This window comes from Rhinoraja longicauda, chromosome 1 (assembly GCF_053455715.1).
Source record: "Rhinoraja longicauda isolate Sanriku21f chromosome 1, sRhiLon1.1, whole genome shotgun sequence".
Taxonomy (NCBI): domain Eukaryota; kingdom Metazoa; phylum Chordata; class Chondrichthyes; order Rajiformes; family Arhynchobatidae; genus Rhinoraja; species Rhinoraja longicauda.
In genome coordinates, this window is record NC_135953.1 from 135,735,871 (window position 1) to 135,760,543 (window position 24,673).

General features: G+C 41.3%; 1 protein-coding gene across 1 annotated transcript in view; it reads right to left on the bottom strand.

Annotated features, from left to right (window-relative positions):
* The window catches only part of LOC144597547 (putative ATP-dependent RNA helicase DDX60), an 80,706-nt gene that overhangs the window by 10,438 nt on the left and 45,595 nt on the right, over window positions 1–24,673 (bottom strand). Inside the window, exons 22-32 of the mRNA XM_078407030.1 lie at window positions 24,293–24,394; window positions 24,078–24,206; window positions 22,746–22,873; window positions 18,860–19,018; window positions 15,101–15,239; window positions 14,266–14,418; window positions 11,442–11,546; window positions 11,052–11,252; window positions 8,852–8,956; window positions 3,813–3,966; window positions 586–713 (exon numbers count right to left, since the gene is read on the bottom strand). Of these exons, the coding sequence (XP_078263156.1) occupies window positions 586–713; window positions 3,813–3,966; window positions 8,852–8,956; window positions 11,052–11,252; window positions 11,442–11,546; window positions 14,266–14,418; window positions 15,101–15,239; window positions 18,860–19,018; window positions 22,746–22,873; window positions 24,078–24,206; window positions 24,293–24,394 (1,503 nt within the window). The remainder of the gene's footprint in view (window positions 1–585; window positions 714–3,812; window positions 3,967–8,851; window positions 8,957–11,051; window positions 11,253–11,441; window positions 11,547–14,265; window positions 14,419–15,100; window positions 15,240–18,859; window positions 19,019–22,745; window positions 22,874–24,077; window positions 24,207–24,292; window positions 24,395–24,673) is intronic.

Consider the following 24,673-nt stretch of genomic DNA (forward strand, 5'->3'; position numbering starts at 1 on the left):
TTGTCTATATTGTATTTATAATGTGCAGGGCAATTAAAAAAAAAAAAAAGCACAAAGTGGTGAGTGTCTGTAACGTACTATCAAGCACAGCGATGGAGACAGATACAGTCACGGCATTTCGGATAGGCACAAGGATATGCAGGGAATGGAAGGATATCGATCACATGCACACAAGAGGAAATTATTTAACATGGCATCATGATCGAATGGATATTGTGGACCAAAAAGGCCTGTTCCTGTGCTGTACTGTTCTATGTTCCAAGAGCAATAAACACAGCATCAAATATTCATTACACATAAACTCACTAACAAGGGAAGTAAACTTTACTTAAGACAGAAGATTTTCTCGAGATGCGACTACTAAATAGGAAAAATACTGAGTGGAACAGCTCTCAGAATATAGAATAAAGTGGCCGGATATCACTTTAGAAGTTAAACAGGGCAGGGAGCAACCTTGGATTCAACAAAGCCTGGAAAACCAGAGACAATTTTGAGATAGCAATGGTTAAAACAGCAGTTGAAAAATGGAATTATGCACAAATCATGTCAATTCCTGATGTCCCGAATTGTTTCACACTTACATACCTTAGACTGGTGGAACGTGGTAGAGCCCCTTTCGGTTGAACATGCAGGAAGGTATAGCCTTCCAAAGATGTTTGCTAATATTAGAAGCAAAGACTCCATGACTTCCTCAGAAAAGCGTGCTGCACCTGCTAAAATACACCACAATCAAAAGCAACGGATTAGTACAATCCTTTATTTTCACTGTAAATGCAAAGCAGTGTTCATTGCACCAAACTAACCACATACTTTAAAAAATATTCACAACAATGGAATTATTTGTCAATTGTGTTTGAAACTGGTGCTGGCTCGAAGGGCCGAATGGCCTACTCCTGCACCTATTGTCTATTGAAACTCTTAAACCACCAGTCAGAAGGATGAGAGGGGATCTTATCGAAACGTATAAGATTATTAAGGGGTTGGACACATTAGAGGCAGGAAACAAGTTCCCAATGTTGGGGGAGTCCAGAACCAGGGGCCACAGTTTAAGAATAAGGGGTAGGCCATTTAGAACAGATGAGGAAAAACTTTTTCAGTCAGAGTTGTGAATCTGTGGAATTCTCTGCTTCAGAGGGCAGTGGAGGCCAATTCTCTGAATACATTCAAGAGAGAGCTAGATAAGAGCTCTTAAGGATAGCGGAGTCAGGGGGTATGGGGAGAAAGCAGGAACGGGGTACTGATTGAGAATGATCAGCCATGATCACATTGAAGCTCGAAGGGCCGAATGGCCTACACCTATTGTCTATTGAAACTCTTAAACCACCAGTCATTCGGCTGTTCAGATGGCAAGCATCAGTTCTGTTCAGGACAGCTGACCCATTAATGGACTTCAGCAAGGCCAGTTTACATTAATCAGCTGAAAGGGCAGGAATGATTCACTATCTTCTATTCATCACTTAATAGAAAGTGACTCTGCAGAGCCACAACTCAAACGTGCACATTTGACTGACTCCCATAACCGCAATGAAGGATATAATGGACAGTTCATCCACCCACCTACCTCTGCCCATGTCAGTACTTGTCTGCGAGATCCTATTATCCAATGGAGGCATGCTCTTAAGTTTTGATCGCCAAGGTTTCTCAGAAAGCTGCCTTGATACTGTGCTAAAAAAACTCCCACTTCGTCCAAAGTGGGAAGCATTGTGCACACTGTAGATGAAGATCCAGGTACCGTTTGATTCCTTCCTCCCCTTCCCCCACGGTCTGACAGTCCCCAGAGTTCAAGGGCAATTAGACTCAGGAACAATACGAGTTCTGGTATAACCTTTGGACCCAGGATCCTTTTCCAGCTATGGTCTAAGATATTTTTACCTGACAGTGGGGAAAGGCGTGAAAATTGTGGCTTTTTAAAAGAACACATCTAGTTACGGATAGTTAAAATAAAACTAATTTCTCACGGGAGCCCCTTGGAAGTGAATTGGATTGTCAAACCACCTTAACGTACGAAATGATTACCAATCTTACATAATTAAAACTATTTTCAATTTGCAGTCTTCAATGTAACTGACCACCAGCAACTGATCTCCGAATCAAGGAGCCAGATTTCCAGAAAAAATGTTCCAAGGCAAACATGACATAAAGGAAAGTGACCAGAGGCTGACATAAGAAAATTGGGTGGCATGGTTGCTGCCTTACAGCGTAGAGACACCCTAGTCTGCAGACCACCCATGCCAGGATTTACTCTGATTAGTTAGCTTAGTACTTAGTACTCTTTCTTTTCTATCACTAACTCTTCAACGTTGTACTGTAATAAAAAGAATCTGCAGATGCTGGCTTATACCAAATATAGACCAAAACGCTGGGGGTAACTCAGCAGGTCAGGCAGCATGTCCAAAGAAGGGTCTCAACCCAAAACGTCAGCTATCTATTTTCTCTAGAAATGCTCCCCGACCCACTGGGTTACTCCAGCATTGTGTGTCTATCTTCAATGTTCTACTATTGGAATGCTGTTATATCTTCATAGCGGCATTCATAGCGAGGGGATTTGAGTATAGGAGCAGGGAGGTTCTGCTGCAGTTGTACAGGGCATTGGTGAGACCACACCTGGAGTATTGTGTACAGTTTTGGTCTCCTAATCTGAGGAAAGACATTCTTGCCATAGAGGGAGTACAGAGAAGGTTCACCAGATTGATTCCTGGGATGGCAGGACTTTCATATGAAGAAAGACTGGATAGCCTCGGCTTATACTCGCTGGAATTTAGAAGATTGAGGGGGGATCTTATAGAAACTTACAAAATTCTTAAGGGGTTGAACAGGCTAGATGCAGGAAGATTGTTTCCGATGATGGGGAAGTCCAGAACAAGGGGTCACAGTTTAAAGATAAGGGGGAAGTCTTTTAGAACCGAGATGAGAACGTTTTTTTTCACACAGAGAGTGGTGAATCTGTGGAATTCTCTGCCACAGAAGGTAGTTGAGGCCAGTTCATTGGCTATATTTAAGAGGGAGTTAGATGTGGCCCTTGTGGTTAAAGGGATCAGGGGGTATGGAGAGAAGGTACGGGATACTGAGCTGGATGATCAGCCTAATCCTGCACCTATTTTCTATGTTTCTCTCATGAAATCAAATACAAGTAATTCAACTATAACATAATAGTTGCCTTCTAAAGAAACATTGTGCTGTATAAAATCAGACTTGCAATAATGTGTTTTATCCTGCAGGATTTTCAAAGATAAAGGCATTTTCAATAGCAGTGCATTAATTTTTTGTTACTGCATAAAACTTTAAAAAATATGTTACATTGCTTTATAGAGTACCACTGTACAAGTGCCATGAGAAGTAATTGGGTGTCAATTTTAACAGACACCTGCAGTTAAAATAGCATCCGTGTTCTTAAAAGACAAAAGTATCTTGTGAGGGACCATATAGAAACGTGTTTATTATTCCCCTAAATTGCATAAATCCAAGTCAGCCATTTTTCTGTGCTTCTAATTCCAATTGAAATCACGTTAAAACCAATTCAGTTCACATAATGCAAATAGTGTTCCCCACTTCATGTTTTGGAAACATGTTGTAGTAGAATTAGCTGTACAAAATATTTCACCAAATTGCTCAAACTTTTCTTGCATCCCAATGGAAAACCTGCTCCGCTGTTTTTCATGAAGAAATTGACCCATTGTCCGAATAAACTTAATTCACAGCAAAAGCACTGTTTGAAAGAATACTTTTCAGCGAACCAGACTATCTGGCACAAGAAATGTTTTCTTCAGATCACAGCTTCTACTTGAAGTTCTAGTTAAGAGTGATGATCTTACCTTTCCGCGCTGCTAGGTCAGTTTGAGTACAAATTTTGTGAAACAGACCTTTCATCAGGAAACTGACAAAGATAAAATTGGCTGGTTCATGCTGATGCAAGTGGGTCACCAGACCTGCAAATCCTTGTGGCACTCCGTTCAAATCCAAAAATCTCTGCAAAAACAAAATGTCACAGACTTTCAAATGAACTCTGCACTAACAATCCATAGTTGAAACGTGGATGTCTGGAATTGATTATTCAATTAATCAAATAATTAGATAGCAAGCCGAGAATTAAATAGAAACACTCATCAAGAATGGTGATCTTGAAACTTCTGGACTTAATAATCCATCTGGTTTGGCCATGGGAGCAAATTTGCTACCCTTAGTGATCTGGTCTGTCAATATGCAACATAGCCAATTCATGCCTGGTTTTTGAAGTGACAGAGATCCATTCAATTTCATCAAAATGACTATTTTAAACCAGAAGGAGGAACCACTTCTAATGTAGCAATGCCAAATCAGCCTACAGAACTTTGCAATGATCTTCTCACAGATGGAAGCCTGAACTAGAACAAACGAGCAGAGCAAAAACCTGAGAGTCATGCACAATCAAATCTACTGTCAGTCAGACAACTCCTTCACAACCCCTGCAAACAGTTCCAACAGCTAGACAGACAGAGATGGGAGATGTTTACAGCCAGTGCAGAGTCCTCCATACAACCCAACCCTGAGGTCTCATGGCATTGGGTCAAAGACGGGCTAAAATGCATTTCTACAACCATCCTCCTCCTTCAGTTAATCAATCACTACTTTTCCATATTCACCAATATTTGGAAATGTTTACAATGGTTCGGGCACAAAATATAGTTTGGGCGGGGTAAGAAAGCCCACCAAGTCTAGCTCATTTGCACCCTCACTGACTCAGCTGGCCAGATGTAATGCACCGTGGTCAATTAAACTCTTAAGTCGCCGCAACTCTAAAGAACACCCCCATTTTCAACGACAAAAAGTCCAGCATTCAAGTGCCAAGAGCAAAGGCTGAACCTTAATTGTTAATAAGATGATCTTTCTCGGTTCTCTCCATCATCCCTATCATAACAGAAATATTTAACTCATTCTATATATCAATAAATAATTGACATCAGTGGATACAACAAAAGGCGGCACGGTGGCGCAGCGGTAGAGTTGCTGCCTTACAGCGAATGCAGCGCCAGAGACTCAGGTTCGATCCTGACTACGGGCGCCGTCTGTACGGAGTTTGTACGTTCTCCCCGTGGGTTTTCTCCGAGATCTTCGGTTTCCTCCCACACTCCAAAGACGTACAGGTATGTAGGTTAATTGGCTGGGCAAATGTAAAAATTGTCCCTAGTGGGTGTAGGATAGTGTTAATGTGCGGGGATTGCTGGGCGGCGCGGACCCGGTGGGCCGAAGGGTCTGTTTCTGCGCTGTATCTCTAAATCTAAAAAAATCTATCTCTAAATCTGTATCTCTAAATCTAAAAAAAAGGCAGACAACAAGAATGATAACTGGCATTCGAGAAACTCATTCTAAAACATCTCCAGCCAAGTTTCTCCATTACAGTTACAGCAGGAGCACTTGCACAACAATGCCTAGATAGAGCAACAAAAAAGCAAGAGAAATGTAGCCCAGCTAATTACCGATCCACCCCTCTGCCATTCACTAAACTAAATCAACAAGAAGGCAATGGAAGTGGCATCAATGTTTTAAGGAAGCATCTTATGCTGATAACCTGCTCTGGTTTAAATTTGCTAGTATCACTACTCCAAATCACAATTACACCCTTTGGTCCAAACATGGATCTATGAACAGAGTTTAAGATGTGAAGCAAGAACGATAGTCAATTAAATCAAAGTGGCATTTCTCAATCCTCATTTAACAGAGTGCATCAAGGAGCCTGGGTAACACAAATCAATCTCCACCAAGAAGAAAGACACAACAAGGGCAAAAGTAATATAGATTAAAGGAAAAATTCTGCATGGGTTAGAGTAATATTGGTTAGCGTAAGAGATGATTCTAGTTACTGAAGTTATCATTCCAGCCCCAGGTCATCACTGCATGAGTTCCTCACACCAGTATTCATTGTCAATGGACCTTCATCAGAAGTTGGAATGTCTACCAATCACCACACAATGTTCAACTCCGTTCAGAACTCCTGAGAAAATGAAACAGTCGATATCTGCAGTAGCAGGATTTTCATAACATTCAAACTTGGATTGATACATACCAGTCACAGTCATGTCATAGGTGGTGTTGAGCAAAGAGAGTTTTGAACAAGAAGTCCAACAACCCAACTTCTCATTCAATGGATTACCATTATTGAATCAATCACCATCAACCTTCTGGGGATCACCCCAGTGAACAGAAACTCAACTGTGGCTATAAGAGCATGCTTGAGACTTGGAAGCTTGGACTTGGAAGTGTAGGAAAATAACTGCAGATGCTGGTACAAATCGAAGGTATCACAAAATGCTGGAATAACAGCAGGTCAGGCAGCATCTAGGAAAGAGGGAATGGGTGACGTTTCGGGTCGAGACCCTTCTTCAAATTGATCAGTCTGAAGAAGGGTCTCGACCCGAAATGTCACCCATTCCCTCTCTCCTAGATGTTGCATGACCTGCTGAGTTACTCCAGCATTTTGTGATACACTGGCTTGGAAGTGAATGACTTCTAACATACCAAATACATCCCTTCATGTGCAAGGCACAATCCCTCAGCTTTTTGAAATACTCTTCACTTGCCTAGATGAATGTAGCTATAACAAAAACAAGCACCCTGTTTCAGCTCGATAAAACATTGGTTAGGTTGCATTCAGAGTATTGAGTGCAGTTCTAGTTGTCAAATTACAGGTAGGACGTGGATTAGGTTGCATTTAGAGTATTGTGTTCAGTTCTGGGCACAGTGTTATAGAAAATATGTTGTCAAGCTGGAAAGGGCACTGAGAAGATTTACGAGGATGTTCCCAGGACTCAAGGTTCTGAGCTACAGGGAGAGGTTGAGTAAGCTATAACTCTATTCCCTGGAGGGCAGGAGTATAAGGGGTGATCTTATAGAGGTACATAAAATGAAGAGAGGAATAGATCGGGTGGATGCACAAAATAGGAATCTGAGGGGTAACCTTTTCCATACAAAGGGTGGTGGGTGCATGGAACAAGCTGGCCGAGGCAGGGACTATCCCAACGTTTAAGAAACAGTTAGACAGGTACATGGATAGGACAGGTTTGGAGGGATGTGGACCAAATGCGGGCAGGTGGGACTAGTATAGCTGGGACGTGTGGGCAAATTGGGCTAAAGGGCCTGTTTCCACACTGTATGACTCTAAAGTGCAGAAGCATTTTACCAGGCTGCTTGAATTAGAGGATATTGGTCAAAAGGAGAAGTTGGACCAACTTGGGTTATTTTCTGTGCTTTGGGGGCTAAATGGAGACCATATAGTTGTTTTTTTAAGAGAAGAGATGCATTGCTGGAGCACACAGAATCTTTTTCCTTAAGTGGGTATGTCAAATATTGCTGGGCATAGCTTTAAGATGAGGAGCAAGTTTAAAAGAGATGGGCATGGCAAGTTTTTTTTAAAAAACACACAGTAGCAAATGCCTGGAACACACTGATCAGTAATAGATCCACGACCGCCCCGACGTGCAGCTGCAGCAGTGGCGTCTTCGCCCGCCCCGAATAGCGGGGCTTGGGTCGGCCAGCCGCGGACCTTTCACTGTCCGGTGCGGCCTGGAACGTGGCAACTTCAACAGCCTGACCGCGGGAGAAGACGGCAGGGGAAGAGAAAAGACATTCTGGCCTTCCATCACAGTGAGGAGGTAGCTGGAGGAGACTCACCGTGATGGATGTTTCTTTTTTTGTTTTGTGTTGGTTTGTGGTTTTGTGTGTAATTGCTTATTTTACTGCTCTTATTGTTGGACTGTGTGTGACGAAATCTCTTCCAAAAGACGTTTTTGTTGGATGACAATAAAGGTAATTCTGATTCTGAGAAGTAGATATGTTAGCGGCATATGAGGTGCTTTTAAGCACAAAAATGTGGGGAATGGAGGGACAGGGACCATGTGCAGACAGCTCACAGAGATTAACTCAATTCGGCATCATGTTCGGTGCAGGCATCGTGGGGGCAAAGGGCATGTTCCTGTGTTGTACTGTTCTATGTGGTACAAAACAGCCCGCTTGACTGGCACATTACACATTGGCAATACATTATCTGTACGGTATCCAGAAATGGACGACAGCCAGGCAGCTAGTCCACTCGGGCAATGCCTCTCAAACTCCAAAAAGTATGAGCACAGCAGTTGCATGGGAATACTGTCACTCATGGGTTCCCCAAGTTTCACACTATCCTGCCTTGGAAATAGAAAATAATCCCTAATCGCAAAATCCAAACACACTCTATCCAGATAGACGACCGCTCTGTGGCTCAGAACTTGGCTCACTACCATCTTCTGACGGCACGTAGAAATGGGCAATAAATCTGGACTCTCCCAATGAAGTCCGCGCATCATACAATGAATTATAGAGTGAAAGGCTCAATACAATCTTCTGTGTTAGCTGTGTGAATCACTTCAGTGGGTAGAGGGGTGCCGATGACATTAAATGAGGACTCTCACTGCCCATGTGCTCCCAACCAAAAAACATGGACGTCAAGACAGAGAGTGATTGCACTTGATCGCTATAGTCATGGTCCACAAACAATATAAAACTGGATGTGTCATGATTGCTGCAATGTGACAGAGCAATGAGCTGAGGCGCCAAATTTTATTTCTGCTTTGAAATTTTCCTTGCTGAAGAAACTCATTTGGCAATAGCAAGCAATATCCAGTAATATGCCAACTTCAGGATTATTTACCCAGTACCACTAACCTTGTACCAGTAGAGCCACCCAGATTGACCTGATTGTGACATTTAAGTTTCTAGTCTTTATTCAACTTGCACTTACTTTAGAGTTTCAGTCTCAGTTGCAGACATTCACAGTTGTGGCAGACATGGAAACCAGTAATCAAATTTTTGTAACTTTTTAAAATTAACTTTAAAAGCCTACCTCTTTGAGAAGAAACTGTAAGCAGAACAAAAAGTACAACTTCAATGCTCTCTGTTTCTTCGGCTGATCGTAGCACAGCATAGAATGTTGCAGCAGAGACAAAGCCTAAGGGGAGAAATAGATTTTTCCAGTGATTATGAATAATAATAATAATAATAATGCATTTTATTTATATAGCGCTTTTCATATACTCAAAGACGCTTTACAGAGATTTTGAGAACATAGGGAAATGAATAAATAGATAAATAAGTAAATAAATAAATGAACAGAGAAAGGAGACAGAAGGTGAGGTGACCTTCAGTGGTTGAAGGCAGTACTGAACAGGTGAGACTGCAGCGATGTTTTGAATGTGGCGAGTGTGGAGGAGTCTCTAACGGTTTGGGGTAGTGAGTTCCATAGGGTGGGAGCAGCGATGGAGAAAGCCCTGTCCCCCCAGGATCTGAGTTTAGTCCGGATGTGGGGGGGATAGGAGATTGACAGCGGCAGAGCGGAGGGTGCAGGTGGGAGTGTGCCTGTGGAGGAGGTCGGTCAGGTAGGATGGGGCCAGGTTATGGAGGGCTTTGTAGGTTATGAGGAGGATTTTGTACTGGATTCTCTGGGGGATGGGGAGCCAGTGGAGTTTATAAAGGACGGGGGTGGTATGGTCACGGATCGAGGTGTGTGTGAGTAGACGGGCAGCGGAGTTTTGAATGTATTGAAGTTTATTGATGATTTTTGAGGGTGCGCCATAGAGGAGGCTGTTGCAGTAGTCCTGACGGGAGGTGATGAAGGCGTGGATGAGGGTTTCTGCAGCTGTGGAGGAGAGGGATGGACGGAGACGGGCAATATTTTTGAGGTGGAAGAAGGCTGCTGTCTTTGTGATGTGTTTGTCGAAGGAGAGGGTTTGATCAAGGATGATTCCAAGATTCCGGATGTGAGGTGAGGTGGATACTGGGAGACCATCAATGTTGAGGATGAAGTTTAATGTTGAGGATGAATGGCACTAAATGTATGAAACAGCTTTATGTTAACCAGGTTTTCATTCTGTAGAATCTGCCGTGTGTATTGAAATACACCAATTTGAGTATTTTTTATTTATATCTTTAAAAATGCTGATAAACCAAGCTTCAATTAAATAACTGAAAACTAGAAGAATGGGGAGAGGAATCAATTTTGCACAACTGCAAAAATAAACCAACAGTGTTTTCATCCTATCACATTAAAAATGACAGTTTACTTTAATGCTTTGGTTCAATTTTGAAGATAGCAGGAGTGACAAAATGCGTTTTTTTGTTGTTGCCATTTTATCCTTTTAAATCAAACATAGAAAATAGGTGCAGGAGGAGGCCATTTGGCCCTTCGAGCCAGCACCGCCATTCATTGTGATGATGGTTGGTCGTCCCCAATCAATAACCCATGCCTGCCTTCTCCCCATATCCCTTGATTCCACTAGCCCCTAGAGCTCTATCTAACTCTCTCTTAAATCCATCCAGTGGATGTGGCAGAGAATTCCACAAATTCGCAACTCTTTGGCTGAAAAAGTTTTTCCTCCCCTCAGTTTTAAATGGCCTCCCCTTTATTCTAAGACTGTGGCCCCTGGTTCTGGACTCGCCCAACATTGGGAACATTTTTCTTGCATCTAGCTTGTCCAGTCCTTTTATAATTTTATGTTTCTATAAGATCCCCTCTCATCCTTCTAAACTCCAGTGAATACAAGCCTAGTCTTTTCAATATACAAACCTATAGTCTTTTCAATATACAAGCCTAGTCTTTTCAATATACAAGCCTAGTCTTTTCAATATACCAGCCTAGTCTTTTCAATATACAAGCCTAGTCTTTTCAATATACAAGCCTAGTCTTTTCAATATACAAGCCTAGTCTTTTCAATATGCAAGCCTAGTCTTTTCAATAGGTTTAAAAATCCTCCCTTTTTAAAAACTCGAAAAGGCAATTGTCACTTTACCAAGTCAGGATTTGCATTTAAAAGATCAAACATAAAATAAACATATTTTTAAATTTTATCATTCTATTGATGGATATCCAGTTCAAATCATGAAGATCAAACAGGCAACCATAACCCTAACATATTTTTGTTTGTGACAGTTTTTTTTATCAATCTCAGCAATATATTAACAATGATTTTAGCGATGATATTGAAATAAAAAACTAACGCGGTTAAATGAAATATTTCTGTGACTTGGCTTGCCAGTTATCTAAATACCTTGGCTTCTGCATCCATTCTGTCATCCGATTTTGCAGCCAGCATCATAAGACGTAGCACAAGGGAAATAGACAAAGGAAACTGGCCCCTAAGTTCGGGAACGCTTGCTTTGAGAAGCCTTTGCACTTTGGGCAATGGGACACAATAAAAGATCACATTGCCAATCACATCAAAACCTCGTCTTCCAGCTCGGCCAGACATCTGGAAAGAGAACACCAGGAAGTCAAGCTTTTGAAAAATTAAGCTTTGATTACAATTGTATTTTATGGCAGCAGAATTCTTTTAAAAATTGATTATTTAGAGGTGGAAAAAATGCAATTATTTTACTTGCAAGTGGTTTATTTAGAATATTATATTAAAAATAAATCTCAATATGGATGGATGTGATACCTGTCTGTATTGCAGTGCATCCAGTGAAACAGAATCATCAAGAAAGACAACAGTTTTACATGGCATGTTAATACCCAACGCGAGAGTTCCAGTAGCAGTTACAACCTACAGAAAAACAAATTCATGAAATGAATAAATCTCAGCCAAAACAAAAATTGCATCCTGAAATGTTTTGTTACATTGCTAGAACTTTCCAGAGTGGAATGATTATAGTATTAGGATCTATGTAAGAAAATAACTGCAGATGCTGGTACAAATTGAAGGTATTTATTTCACAAAATGCTGGAGTAACTCAGCAGGTCAGGCAGCATCTTAGGAGAGAATGGGTGACGTTTCGGGTCGAGACCCTTCTTCAGACTGATGTCACGGGGGCGGGACAAAGGAAGGATATAGGTGGAGACAGGAAGATAGAGGGAGAACTGGGAAGGGGGAGGGGAAGTGAGGGACAGAGGAACTATCTAAAGTTGGAGAACTCAATGTTCATACCGCTGGGCTGCAAGCTGCCCAAGCGAAATATGAGGTCCTGTTCCTCCAATTTCCGGTGGGCCTCACTATGGCACTGGAGGAGGCCCATGACAGAAAGGTCAGACTGGGAGGGGGAGTTGAAGTGCTCAGCCACCGGGAGATCAGGTTGGTTAAGGCGGACTGAGCGAAGGTGTTGAGCAAAACAATCGCCGAGCCAGCGGTTAAGGCAGACTGAGCCAGTATTAGGATCTGTCAATTTCATCAAGAACCAAAAGTATTTGGTTCTTAAATCAGTTTAATCATTTGTTTTTTACCAAATCTATAAAATCGTATTTTCACATTATTTGATTTTGCCTGCCAGAACCCATGCTTGAGGTAACTATAAAATCACCTCAGAAAAATAACAGCACTTGTTATTTTTGCCTGGGATCAACTAGTCGCATAAAAGTTACGTAGTACAAATTGAGTTTTATTTTGATTTTTAAAAAAAATTCTAAAGAGGTTAACATTCTGGTGACTCAACCTGCAAGTGCCTACACTTGTGCTGCACTGTTACTTCCAGCACTGGCCTGGAGACAATCTTCCACAGGAACAATGGCTGCAGCATGGCAGTGGGGCAGCTACATCTCTCCCAGAGTAAATGGCCAACAACACAGACTAACAGGCTGTGAGACTCTACCCCCAGTCTTGTTGCTTCACCAGTTGAAGATATCACTGCAGATGAATGTTTATGAATATCTTTACTTACAACAAAATAAGAGAACTATTTAAATAATAAAAATATTCACGTTCTTCCAAGACCCCACAAGCATTTCAGCCCTCGATAATTTTGATGGCAAAGGATCCACAGCCCTCCCGAGAACAGAATTCTGAGGATTCACAATTCTTAAGTTTTCTTAGTCTTAAAAAGGTGATCCAATATTCTGCTCCACACTTCCCTTACCAACCCAGCCAACTTTCATTTCTTTCCCCCAAAAGAAATATCCTCACAGCACCCAACCTCTTCAAATCTTATATATCGGCAGCTCTAATTTCTCCAACCAAATCTATATTTCAAGTTTCTGAAACATGGCCCTCAAAGGCACTGGTAGAATGAGTCCCACAGATTCACCACCACCTGACTAAAGAAACTCCTCCTCGACTCCTTTCTAAAGGTATGTCCTTTTATTCTGAGGCAGTGTCCTCTGGTCCTAGACTCTCCCACTAGTGGAAATATCCTCCAGATTCAGGAACAGTTTCTTTGCAGCTGTTATCAGGCAACGGAACCATCTTATCACCAACTAGAGAGCGGCCCCGAATTACCATCCTCCTTATTCAAGACCCTTGGACCATCTTTAATCTTGCACTAAAAGGTTATTCCCTTTATCCTGTATCTGTACACTGTGGACAGTTTGATTGTAATTATGTATAGTCTTTAGGCCACCGATAGGATACGCTCGGTCACCGTGAGGCTCCCTGCCCTCTCACCAGCCCTCCCTCCCTCTCTTCCTGTTGGCCTTCGCTTTGTCCGCTCCCCCTTCACTGCTGAAGTTGTGGAGAAACCTTTGAAGTTGTCAGCAACTCCAAGGATGGAGGTGTTTTTGACAGTGGAGCAAGAGCCGCAAGAACCGTGGGCAGCGGTGGTGCAGCGGTAGAGTTACTGCCTTACAGCGAATGTAGCGCTGGAGGCTCGGGCTCGATCCCGACCATGGGTGCTGTCTGTACGGAGTTTGTACGTTCTCCCCGTGACCTGCGTGGGTTTTCTCAGACATCTTCGGTTTCCTCCCACATTCCAGACGTACAAGTTTGTAGGTTAATTGACTTGGTAAATGTAAAAAATTGTCCCTAGTGTTTGTAGGATAGTGTTAATATGCGGGGATCGCTGATCAGTGCGGACCCGTTGGGCCAAAGGGCCTGTTTCCGCGCTGTATCTTTAAACTAAACTAAACAGCCATGTCAACTGGATGGTATGGCAGCTGGTGAAGAAGACCACCTAGATTCATGGTGAAATGACACAGACTGATGCCTGAAGAAGGGTCCCGATCGAAAACATCAACTATCCATGTTCTCGAGATGTTGCCTAAGCCGCTGAGTTATTCCTTATGTCATTTTGTGTATTAATCAGCATCTGTAGTTCTTTGTATGTACCTAGTTTTAAGGCGATTCCGACTTGTGGAAAATCAGACATAAGAAAGGATTAACGGAACGTAGCACTTACGTAAGTCGGCTGCCCTACCATCGGTCACAAAGAGGGACCAGAAATAAAATAGATTACTACAGTACATCACAACATTAAATCCAAAAGAGTAGCACAATAGCATTAAAAGATTCAGTGAGCGATGGCTTAGGTGAACACAATCCATGTTCATTAAACACTGACCCTGGCAAATCCAAGTCTGAAGAGCATCTCCACAGCTTGTCTTCCTTTGCTGTTTAATGAAGGATGATGATATCCAATGCCTCTCTCCAAATAAAAGCGCAACTGATTTGCTGTTTTGGCTTGTTGCAATCGTTGAAAGATTGTATCTAGAATCTAGAAAATTTCAAACATATTGGCTGATATTATTTTGGAATACAAACTTTATATCATCAAAACTATGATTTGAAGTCAACAACATAGATGATTAAAATTCATGTTGGCAAATTTTACGTGTAGTTAGAAAAAACATTCTTCATTCACAGTATTCAATTTTGCAATTTGTTTGAATAGATAAAATGCAAAAAACCAAGATAAATTCATCTTTTTATTATTTTGGATTAGGAAAAACATTTTTAAATGTCCAATTGCTATATTTTTTCTTTCAGATAATTGTAAAGATTAAAAATACGTCTGTATTTTATTTGCGTACTAAATTGTTAACAGAACACAGTTGCCATTAGTAGAGGTTTTTGATGGCAATGGTATAACCTTTTTTGTTTCCTTTATAAATATGGAAAATGTGCTCTACATGAAACTTGGTCATTTACCCTGCTGCTTTTTGCAATATCTGCCCATGCGGAAGATAACCAAAGGCAGACAACTCGTACACTGCTAGATTCCACAGTAATCGTACCGTAGCACATTTCTGAAGCGTGATAAAACGCTACATTTATGGTTAGGCCTTCAGATGACAGTAAATTACATACGGACATAGCAACATTCAGTAACCATAACAACCCAAGAGTAGTTGGATATTGAAAATTGCTGTTTACAGCACAACGGAAACATACTGTACCTTACGGTCCGCAGCACTTTCGACTGCATAGGTGCAGTCTGGTGGAATCCTCCTCAATTCCTGAAGTTTCTGGTGTAACATTTCCTGCTCAGTTTCTTTCATAACCATATTGTCAGACACCTGGGATTCTTTTGGATCACTGCAAACAGAATTTATGATTTTGTGGAATGCAATTCAAATGGCTAAAACATAAACCAATGACTGAAATGCACACTGTAGAGGAAAGAGGCAAAACTCTTAGAATCATGAGAATATTCAATGAAAAGCAAGCAAAATATTAAAAGATCCATATTCCTTTGGAAGATAATGGGGTGATTGAGCAATCTCACCCATAATCAATACCCCAGTGGTCACAATTACAGTGCCCTCCATAATGTTTGGAACAAAGACCCATCATTTATTTATTTGCCTTTGTACTCCACAATTTGAGATTCGTAATAGAAAAAAAATCACATGTGGTTCAAGTGCACATTGGCAGATTTTAATAAAGGCCATTTTTATACATTTTTGTTTCACCATGTAGAAATTACAGCAGTGTTTATACATAGTCCCCCCCATTTCAGGGCACCATAATGTTTGGGACACAGCAATGTCATGTAAATTAAAGTAGTCATGTTTAGTATTTTGTTACATCTCCTTTGCATGCAATGACTGCTTGGTCTACGATTCATGGACATCACCAGTTGCTGGGTGTCTTCTCTGGTGATGCTCTGCCAGGCCTGTATAGCAGCCATCTTTAGCTTATGCCTGTTTTGGAGTTAGTCCCCTTCAGTTTTCTCTTCAGCATATAAACGACATGCTCAATTGGGTTCAGGTCGGGTGATTGACTTGGCCACTCAAGAATTTACCATTTTTTGGCTTTGAAAAACTCCTTTATTGCTTTAGCAGTATGTTTGGGCTCATTGTCTTGCTGTACAATGAACTGCCGGCCAAAGAGTTTTGAGGCATTTGTTTGAACTTGAGCAGATAGGATGTGTATATACACTTCAGAATTCATTATGGTACTACCATCAGCAGTTGTATCATCAATGAAGATAAGTGAGCCATACATGCCCAGGCCATAACACCCCCACCACCGTGTTTCACAGATGAGGTGGTATGCTTTGGATCTTGGGTAGTTCCTTCTCCCCTCCATATTTTGCTCCTGCCATCACTCTGATATAAGTTAATCTTCTCTCATCTGTCCACAAGAGCTTTTTTCAGAACTGTGGTTGCTCTTTTAAGTACTTCTTGGCAAACTGTAACCTGGCCATCCTATTTTTGCGGCTAACCAGTGGTTTGCATCTTGCAGTGTAGCCTCTGTATTTTGGTTCATGAAGTCTTCTGCAGACATTGGTCATTGACAAATCCACACCTGACTCCTGAAAGTGTTTCTGATCTGTCAGACATGTGTTTGGGGGATTTTTCCTTATTATAGAGAGAATTCGCCTGTCATCAGCTGTGGAGGTCTTCCTTGGCCTGCCAGTCCCTTTGCGATCAGTAAGCTCACCAGTGCTCTCTTTCTTCTGAACTATGTTCCAAACAGTTGATTTTCTAAGCCTAAGGTTTTGCTGATGTCGCTAACAGTTTTATTCTTGTTTCTCAGTCTCAAAATGGCTTTTTTGACTTTCATTGGCACAACTTTGGTCCTCATGTTGATAAACAGCAATAACATTTCCAAAGGTGATAGAAAGACTGGAGGAAAGGCTAGGTGCTGAGAGCTCTCTTATACCTGCATTAAGGAGGCATTTAAACACGCACGAGCAATTACAAACACCTGTGAAGCCATGTGTCCCAAACATTGGTGCCCTAAAATGGGAGTATGTATAAACACAGCTGTAATTTCTACATGGTGAAACCAAAATGTATAAAAATGCTCTTTAATAAAATCTGACAATGTGCACTTTAACCGCAAATTGTGGAGTACAGAGGCAAATAAATAAATGATGGGTCCTTGTCCCAAACATTATGAAGGGCACTGTAGTAAACAATTTCAATTGGATTCTGGCAAGAAGGTTAGAGAAGGGCAAAACTAGTCAAGATTTGACATGATATTCATCCACCTGTTACTGAAACTGCAGATGTACATTGCAGAACTGTTTAAAAGTCAGAACAAACAGAACAGCAATGAAACTTTGGAAGTGTTCATATGGACACCAAGTAAAAAAGGTCAAGTGTACTCAATCATATTTGAAGCCAGGCAGACTATTCAAATAACTATTTAAAATAAAATCTGTGACTGCCAGTTACAAGCAGTGTCTGATAGTATCAGTAATAATCAATCAGAAGGCAATAGGGTGACGCGTGGAAGCAGAAGCGGCTGAAAGTGGAAGCTTTATAGGAGGAATGAGCATATTCGCTTTGGCACTGCTGTGGTGACAGATTTACTGAGTTTGGTTAGATTCGTTATGTTTTAATGTTTAGTTATTTTCCAAGATTGAACTTCCACAGACTGACAAAACAGGCTGAATGTTCTATGACTACTCAAAATAAGACAGCATCTATGCCCACTAAAATACCAAAATACTACAATCCTTCGCAAGAATAATCACCAAAGGGTATCATAGAACTGATAACAAGAGTAAAACCAATGATGCCAGTACTGGTGACTAAGAAACTAATGATTCATCAATTTCAGAAAGACAGATGGTAGACATGGTGCCCATACAGCTGAAGTGCCAAAATAGAAAAACATTTATTGTTTAACTGCTTACAGAGCCCACCATGGTCTGTCTCTGCCCCCAGGGTCATCTGGCACAACTGACCCCTGCATGAACCTTTTTTTTTGTTGCACTTTACCTTGTTCCCCCTTTTCTTCCCCCCCCCTTTTGTTGTTTACATGTTCGCTGTGATTTATTTAATATTTGATTTGATAGCATCGATATGGAAGCGACAATCAAAATCTCGTTGTACTTGTACAATGACAATAAAGGATATTGTATTCTATTGTTGTATTATCGACTCTATATGGGTGTGGGGTGGGGAGCACTGTGCCTGTTTGAGCTGCTTTGTATGACTGAGTTAGTTTGAAATACTTTGCAGATCAAAGCTGCTCTGTTATTTTGAGGCTCAATTGTTCGGTGGTGGTTTCTGGGTATCAGTTCTGTGATATCCTTTGGTGATTATTCTTGCGAGGGATTGTAGTATTTTGGTATTTTAGTGGGCATAGATGCTTTCTTATTTTGAGTAGTCGTAGAACATTCAGCCTGTTTTGTCAGTCTGTTATGGAAGTTCAATCTTGGAAAATAACTAAACATTAAAACATAACTAATCTAACCAAACTCAGTAAATCTGCCACCACAGCAGTGCCAAAGCGAATATGCCCATTGCTCCTATAAAGCTTCCACTTTCAGCCGCTTCTGCTTCCACACGTCACCCTATTTCCTTCTAATTGATTATTACTGATACTATCAGACACTGCATTATGGTTGCAGACGGATTAATGCGTCGGAAAGGCTGCAACACAAATTTCATTGTTCCAGCCCAGGTCATATGACAATTATGACTCTTATGACTCATATGACTGTTGAAAACCTGGATAATTTTAGATTTTGGATCAGTTCTCAGTCCACAATGGCAGGCTAGTTTCAATACCTTGCTTGATCATGCCCTCCATCAATGTCAGCACAGTGCTAAAGAGAATGTAAAATAACAGCTGCATCTGATCTAGTTTATGCACCAACCAGTTTAGGTTTTGCTGACCTTTGCCAATGAACAAAAATAAATTCAATAGTTTTTAAAAGCTGAAAGTACAAACATGAAGATAAACATACAACTTACGAAGGTTGTTTTTTCCCGGCACGCTTTGATAATTTGCGAAGTTTGTTTTCAACTTCAAGTCTTTTTTTTGCATCATCCGATCCCCTTTTTATTTGCTCCTTGTTTGTGACATGCTGGAATGTTTCTTTGGCTAGTCGTTCTACTAAAGAAACGCTAAATCTGGAAAAAAAAGACAACTAAAAATTATACAACATACATCTTATTTCTGTCATTTTAAGCAAGTAAAAATAGATCAGCAAGTCGTCCATAAAGCTAGTGAGCACTAAATTTTATTACATGCTCTAAGATCCACAAATTGTATATTTCTTAATTTAATCCAGCACATTCCCAGTTGAGACGCAGGTGCCATTTGTCAGGTACAGTACACAGTTAGGAAAATAACTAATATTTGTCTTCGATGTAAGGAGGATTTGAGTTGTAAAAGTTGATTCAAGTTGTCTTGCTGCAGCTCTTCCAGACTTGGGCAAGAGGAAGGGATGTGGGAGGAAGGGGAAGGGTGGGTGGGGCAGGATAATGGGAGAAATGGGTGGGTATCTACAGGGAAGAGAGGTGGACTGAAAAGAGCGGAGGGGGTTATTGGCTAGTTACTGAAAACTGAGGAATTCATTAGTCATATTGTCGGGTTGCAAGCTACCCGAGTGGAACATGAGGTGCTGTTCCTTTAGCTTACTACCCAGCAATATGAACATTGAATTCTCCAATTTTGGGTAACTAACCAACACCCCAATCCTTTTTTCCCCCCACCATCTCTTCCTTGTGCCCCACCTGGAAGGGCCCCCTTTGCCTACCACTATCTCAACCCCCTTTCAATAACATCCCTTCCTTTGGCCACACACATCACACCTCTTCTTTCCTCATCTCACATTTTCATCTTTGGCCTTTGACCATCCACCTGTAATCAAGCCCCCCCCCCCCCCCACATCACCTGCATGCCTGATGGAAGAGCGTCAACCCGAAATGTCACCTATCTATGTTCTCCAGGGATGCTGCCTGAGCTGCTGAGTTACTCCAGCAACTTGTGTCCTTTTGTGTTTTAACCAGCATCTGCAATTCTTTTTTTCTACATTCTCCCATCTATTACTTGCCTGACTTTGTCCTGTCCCAGTCTCTCTTCCAGCTTTCTACCCCCTCCCCTACTGCAGTCTAAAGATGGGTTCCATCCTAAAATGTCACCTATGCAAGTTCTCCAAAGATGCTGCCTGACCTACTGGGTTACTGCAGCACTGTGTTTTTTGGCTCAAAATTTTGCCTCTACAGTTCCCTGTGTCTACTTTACACATCCAATTTGTCCCCTTGAACGATGCAAGTGAAAAAAAAAAAAATTCTACTGCAATCAATCGAAAGAAAACTTGCATGAAAAATAAAATCAGAATACAGACACTACCCGACTTAGGCAAAGGTTACTTTCCGTAAACCCTTAGGCTAGTCAGATTTTCACGCAAGTCGGAACTGTTCCCTTCAGTTGCCTGGTGGTTTGGCATGAACAAAATAAATGGAATGGGATTAATTTGAATAAATCGCAGGACCTGAACTGCTCATTGTCGAACATTTCTCAGTCTGTGGCAATTTCTGTTCCGTCCCAATTATGTTACCATCTTACCGTCTGAGAATGGATGAATCCGTCATTCATCTGAATATTTGAGGTGAGTGCTTGGATCATGACACTCGGCCAGTTACACAGCGAGTAGTACATGTCTGAAGTCACCCGGATTCAGAGGGAATGTGACGTAGCAGGCCCTGCAGCAGAGGAATAACAGGACTGCTGAACTCAACCGGTTCTTCAGCAGTTTCATATTTAGCTTTGCGCAACAGGTCCCACCAGAGGCAAAACTGCAAGTCACACTTCATAAATTGCGGAAGGGGAAGGAGAGTTTGGAAGTGCAATAGAGTTTTGTGTACTATCTATTTTCCTTCTTTGTGGAGTTTGTACCTTTCAGTCTGCAGTGAGCACGGGATAAGAAAGAAACCAAGATTCACAGGTGTATCTCCGTCTCCTTTCAGTTATCAGACTGGTTAAGGTGTGCCCGTGTGTAGTATGTCCCTTAGTGATGGCTCCCTCAGTAATCTGCCCCCTGAGCACATTGTCAGACCTCCCAACATTTGATTTTACAAATTCATAATTTTGATGTCCAAAATTCATAATTTTGATGTCTAAAATTCATAATTTTACATAAAAATTCATAATGTGGCGCGTAATGCAACTTTTCAGCAAAAAATAGGATGCACACCAAATGCGCATATGAAAAACGACTATTATTTCCTACATGTACTTGGACATGTACAATGTCAGGCCTATCATGAGTATATTCTGCTATTTATAGAAAGGTTATTGAACATAGATACTTTTTGCAAGACAAAGAAAATTTTGTTTTGTTTTGTTTTTTCTATTTTGCTTTTTCCTCACACATCCCAATTATCTTGGTATTGAATAAAAGAACAATGGTCATAAAATGTATGACTAAGTTATGAAGAGTTTCATTTAAAACTGCACGTACCTAATTTCATTGAAAACATTCTTGCTCGAGTGGTCTTCAACAGCAAATCACAACGGTCCATGTCCCCCCCTACTCCCACCCCCCTCCCCCCACTCCCACTCTACCCCCACCCCTCCCCCCTTCTCCTTCCCCCTTCTCCCTCACCCCTCCTCCCCCACCGACCCCCACATCCCCTCTCAACATCAACGGGCCTCACGCTACGCAGCGAGGCCAAGCCAGCGGCGAGGCATGTGTTTTGCAAAAAAATGTGAGGCGAAATCAGAATGCCGGAAATGAAATAAGAAAGCGGAAACTTTCCGCCAAATTCGGAAGGGTTGGGAGGTCTGCATTGTACGACATTTGCATATCGGGCAGGTATTCTTTTAGTTTAGAGATGCAGCTTGGAAACGTAAACCCCTGGAGTGGCAGCATGTTACAAATGATGAATCATAAACTGCTGGAGTAACTCAGCGGGTCAAAACTGTACGAACAAGTAGTTTTGCAGAAATTGCAAACTGCCTTGATTTCACTAGAGACTGAGTGAAGAATTGTTTACGCAAATGCAAGTTGCATATTGCATGAGGGAGGGAGTGTCAGTATATAGGGTGCATCTCATTTTTGTGTAGCTGAGTTAAAACATAACATTGTTTCACACATTTTTGGTCACATAATCAAATTCGAACACTTAGGCCGACTCGTTGCGTGAGAGACAGGAGGATACGCTGCAACCGTAAATCCTCCCACAACGGCCTTCATGTGCCCCACGTGTGTGTGGCTCGTACATCGGACTCATGTGCCCCACAAGACATGAGACTGCACAACCATGCTATCAGTGTCTCAGACGGGCCACCAGCAATCAACTCTCGAAATAAACTCCCTTCATTGATGTGTAAAATACTAAGAACTGTCCAGCCTGAAGATTTTGATATTTTACCCAGTCCCACCAAGCAAAATTGGCGTGGGACAAAATAAGTTATGATTTAATATCAAGATCTCAACCCAATTAAGCGATGCTTCAGGTTGAAACCCTTCTTCAGACTGATCCCCACCTTCCACCTACATCCCTTCCTCTTGCACTCTAATCCGCTTTACAGTGAAGACAAAAATAGTGGTTACCTTCCAAACTATTTAAGTCCCATGGTTCCATAGCAGTAACCTGTCCTGCAGTGACCCCAGAAATCTATCTAATTAATTATCTCCATCTTGAAGTAGATTGAATTGTCCCAATTGATCTATTGAACCTAACCAATGGGCAGCACCCAGCTAAAGATAGGACTGTTATAATAATAAATTACTTCAATACTGCAGAGAACTAATTAAAGAACTTGGAAGCACGATGCCTTGAAACTTGTAACAGACAGTAAATTATAATTTTTATCCAATTACAAATATCAAACTAAAGAGACACTTACGAGAAAAATAAAGCTGGTAGCTGGCGTTGTTTCTGCAGAGCTTCGACGAGCATGGGAAAATTCTTAACCATGGTTGCTGGAGAATTCACAACATTTCTTGGTTTCAACTTGTCCAACACTTCTGCAGCCTTAAATTATCAATAATTGAAATGAGACTGTATAAATACAGTAAAGAAGATGAAATAATTCAAGTACACTGAACTAAAACCGTGTAGTTAACTGTAGATAAGTGTGAATTGTTAGAAACTAGAGCAAAAAATCCCAGTCACAGAAATAAACTAGACGTTTAAGGTCGTGGAGGGAGGGAGAGAGAGGGGGAGAGAGGGAGAGAGAGAGAGAGAAAGAGAGGGAGGGAGGGAGGGGAGAGAGAGAGAGTTTATAGTTGTGCAGGGAGGAACTGCAGTTGTTGGTTTACAATGAAGATGGACACAAAATGCTGGAGTAACTCAAAACGACAAGCATCTCTGGAGAGAAGGAATGGGTGGCGTTTTGGGTTGAAACCCTTCTCTCTCTGTCCACCCCCCCCCCCATCCCCCGCCCTTGTTCTCTAAACTAGTTTCACTGTTATCCTGATGAATTTTGCTGTTGTATGCCTTGTTGCCACCTTCGCCTCAGCCAATGAACCGTTCTACATTTCCCTGATCATCTGCTTTGATCTATCGTGTTTGAAGAGCAGTAGGTATATAGAACGAACCGTTAGAGGTGGTGGTTGAAGCAGGTGCTATCGCAACATTTAAAAAAAAATTTGGACAGGTACATGGATAGGATAGGTTTAGAGGGACATGGGCCAAATGCAGGCAGGTGGAACTGGTGTAGATGAGACATGTTGGCTGGCATGGGCAAGTTGGGCCAAAGGGCTTGTTTCTACGCTGTATGATTCTATACACTTTCTGATGGATATAAAATGGAACAACATGACTCTTCATCAGAGGGATTACCTTAGATATACTAGTTAGTATTCACCCTCCACTCAACATTACCAAACCAGCTTATATTATTATACTGTGTAGGAAAGAACTGCAGATGCTGGTTTAAATCGAAGGTAGACACAAAATGCTGGAGTAACTCAGCGGGACAGGGAGCATCTCTGGAGAGAAGGAATGGGTGACGTTTTGTCGAGACCCTTCTTCAGACAATAATCTAATATACTATTATACTGCTGCTTGAGGAAGCTTTGAGTGGCTGTTACATTTTTTATATTACAATGGTGATGACATTTTAAAAAGTAGATCATTGACTGAACTGTATTATGAAAATTCAAATTTTGATTTTCAATATTACAACATTAAATACAATTTTTAAAAATGTTGTTATTGTTAACTAAGAGAGTACCTGAACACTGTGTCCCGATGTAATCCAGTTTACTAACTCATCTTTTAACTCAGCCTCATATTTCCTCACATCACTCTTTTTGATAACAATTTTATCCTTGAAATCTTTATATTCTTCAGGATTTAATTCCTTTTTAAGGAAAAAAGAAAAACAATCAGGCGTGTGAAATTTAACAGACACATTCACAATGTATGCAGGTCATTTAAGCAAAGTACCTGTGCCCGGGGCCAAGATGTCCACAAAGCCATTGTATCAAACAATCGGAGGCTCTCAGGTGGAGAGAGACTCAAGTCTGAAGGAAAACCATACCTCTCAATCTAATAATTAGAAACAAAGCCATTAGATTTTTTTGGTTGAGTAACAGGTAAAATTACATTTCTCTTGTGACTGAATAAACCATGCTGTATCTATAAAAAGGTCTTTATTCAGCACGACAAGCAGGCACTTGATGGGGGAAAGAAGCAGTGCTGGAGGAACTCAACAACACAGATATCAGAACGCAGAGTCAAAAGGACACATTTACCATACCTCCCGTGTTACTTCATCATCAAAAAGAAAATAACTAATTGGATCAAGTTAATCCCCAGTATTCACCC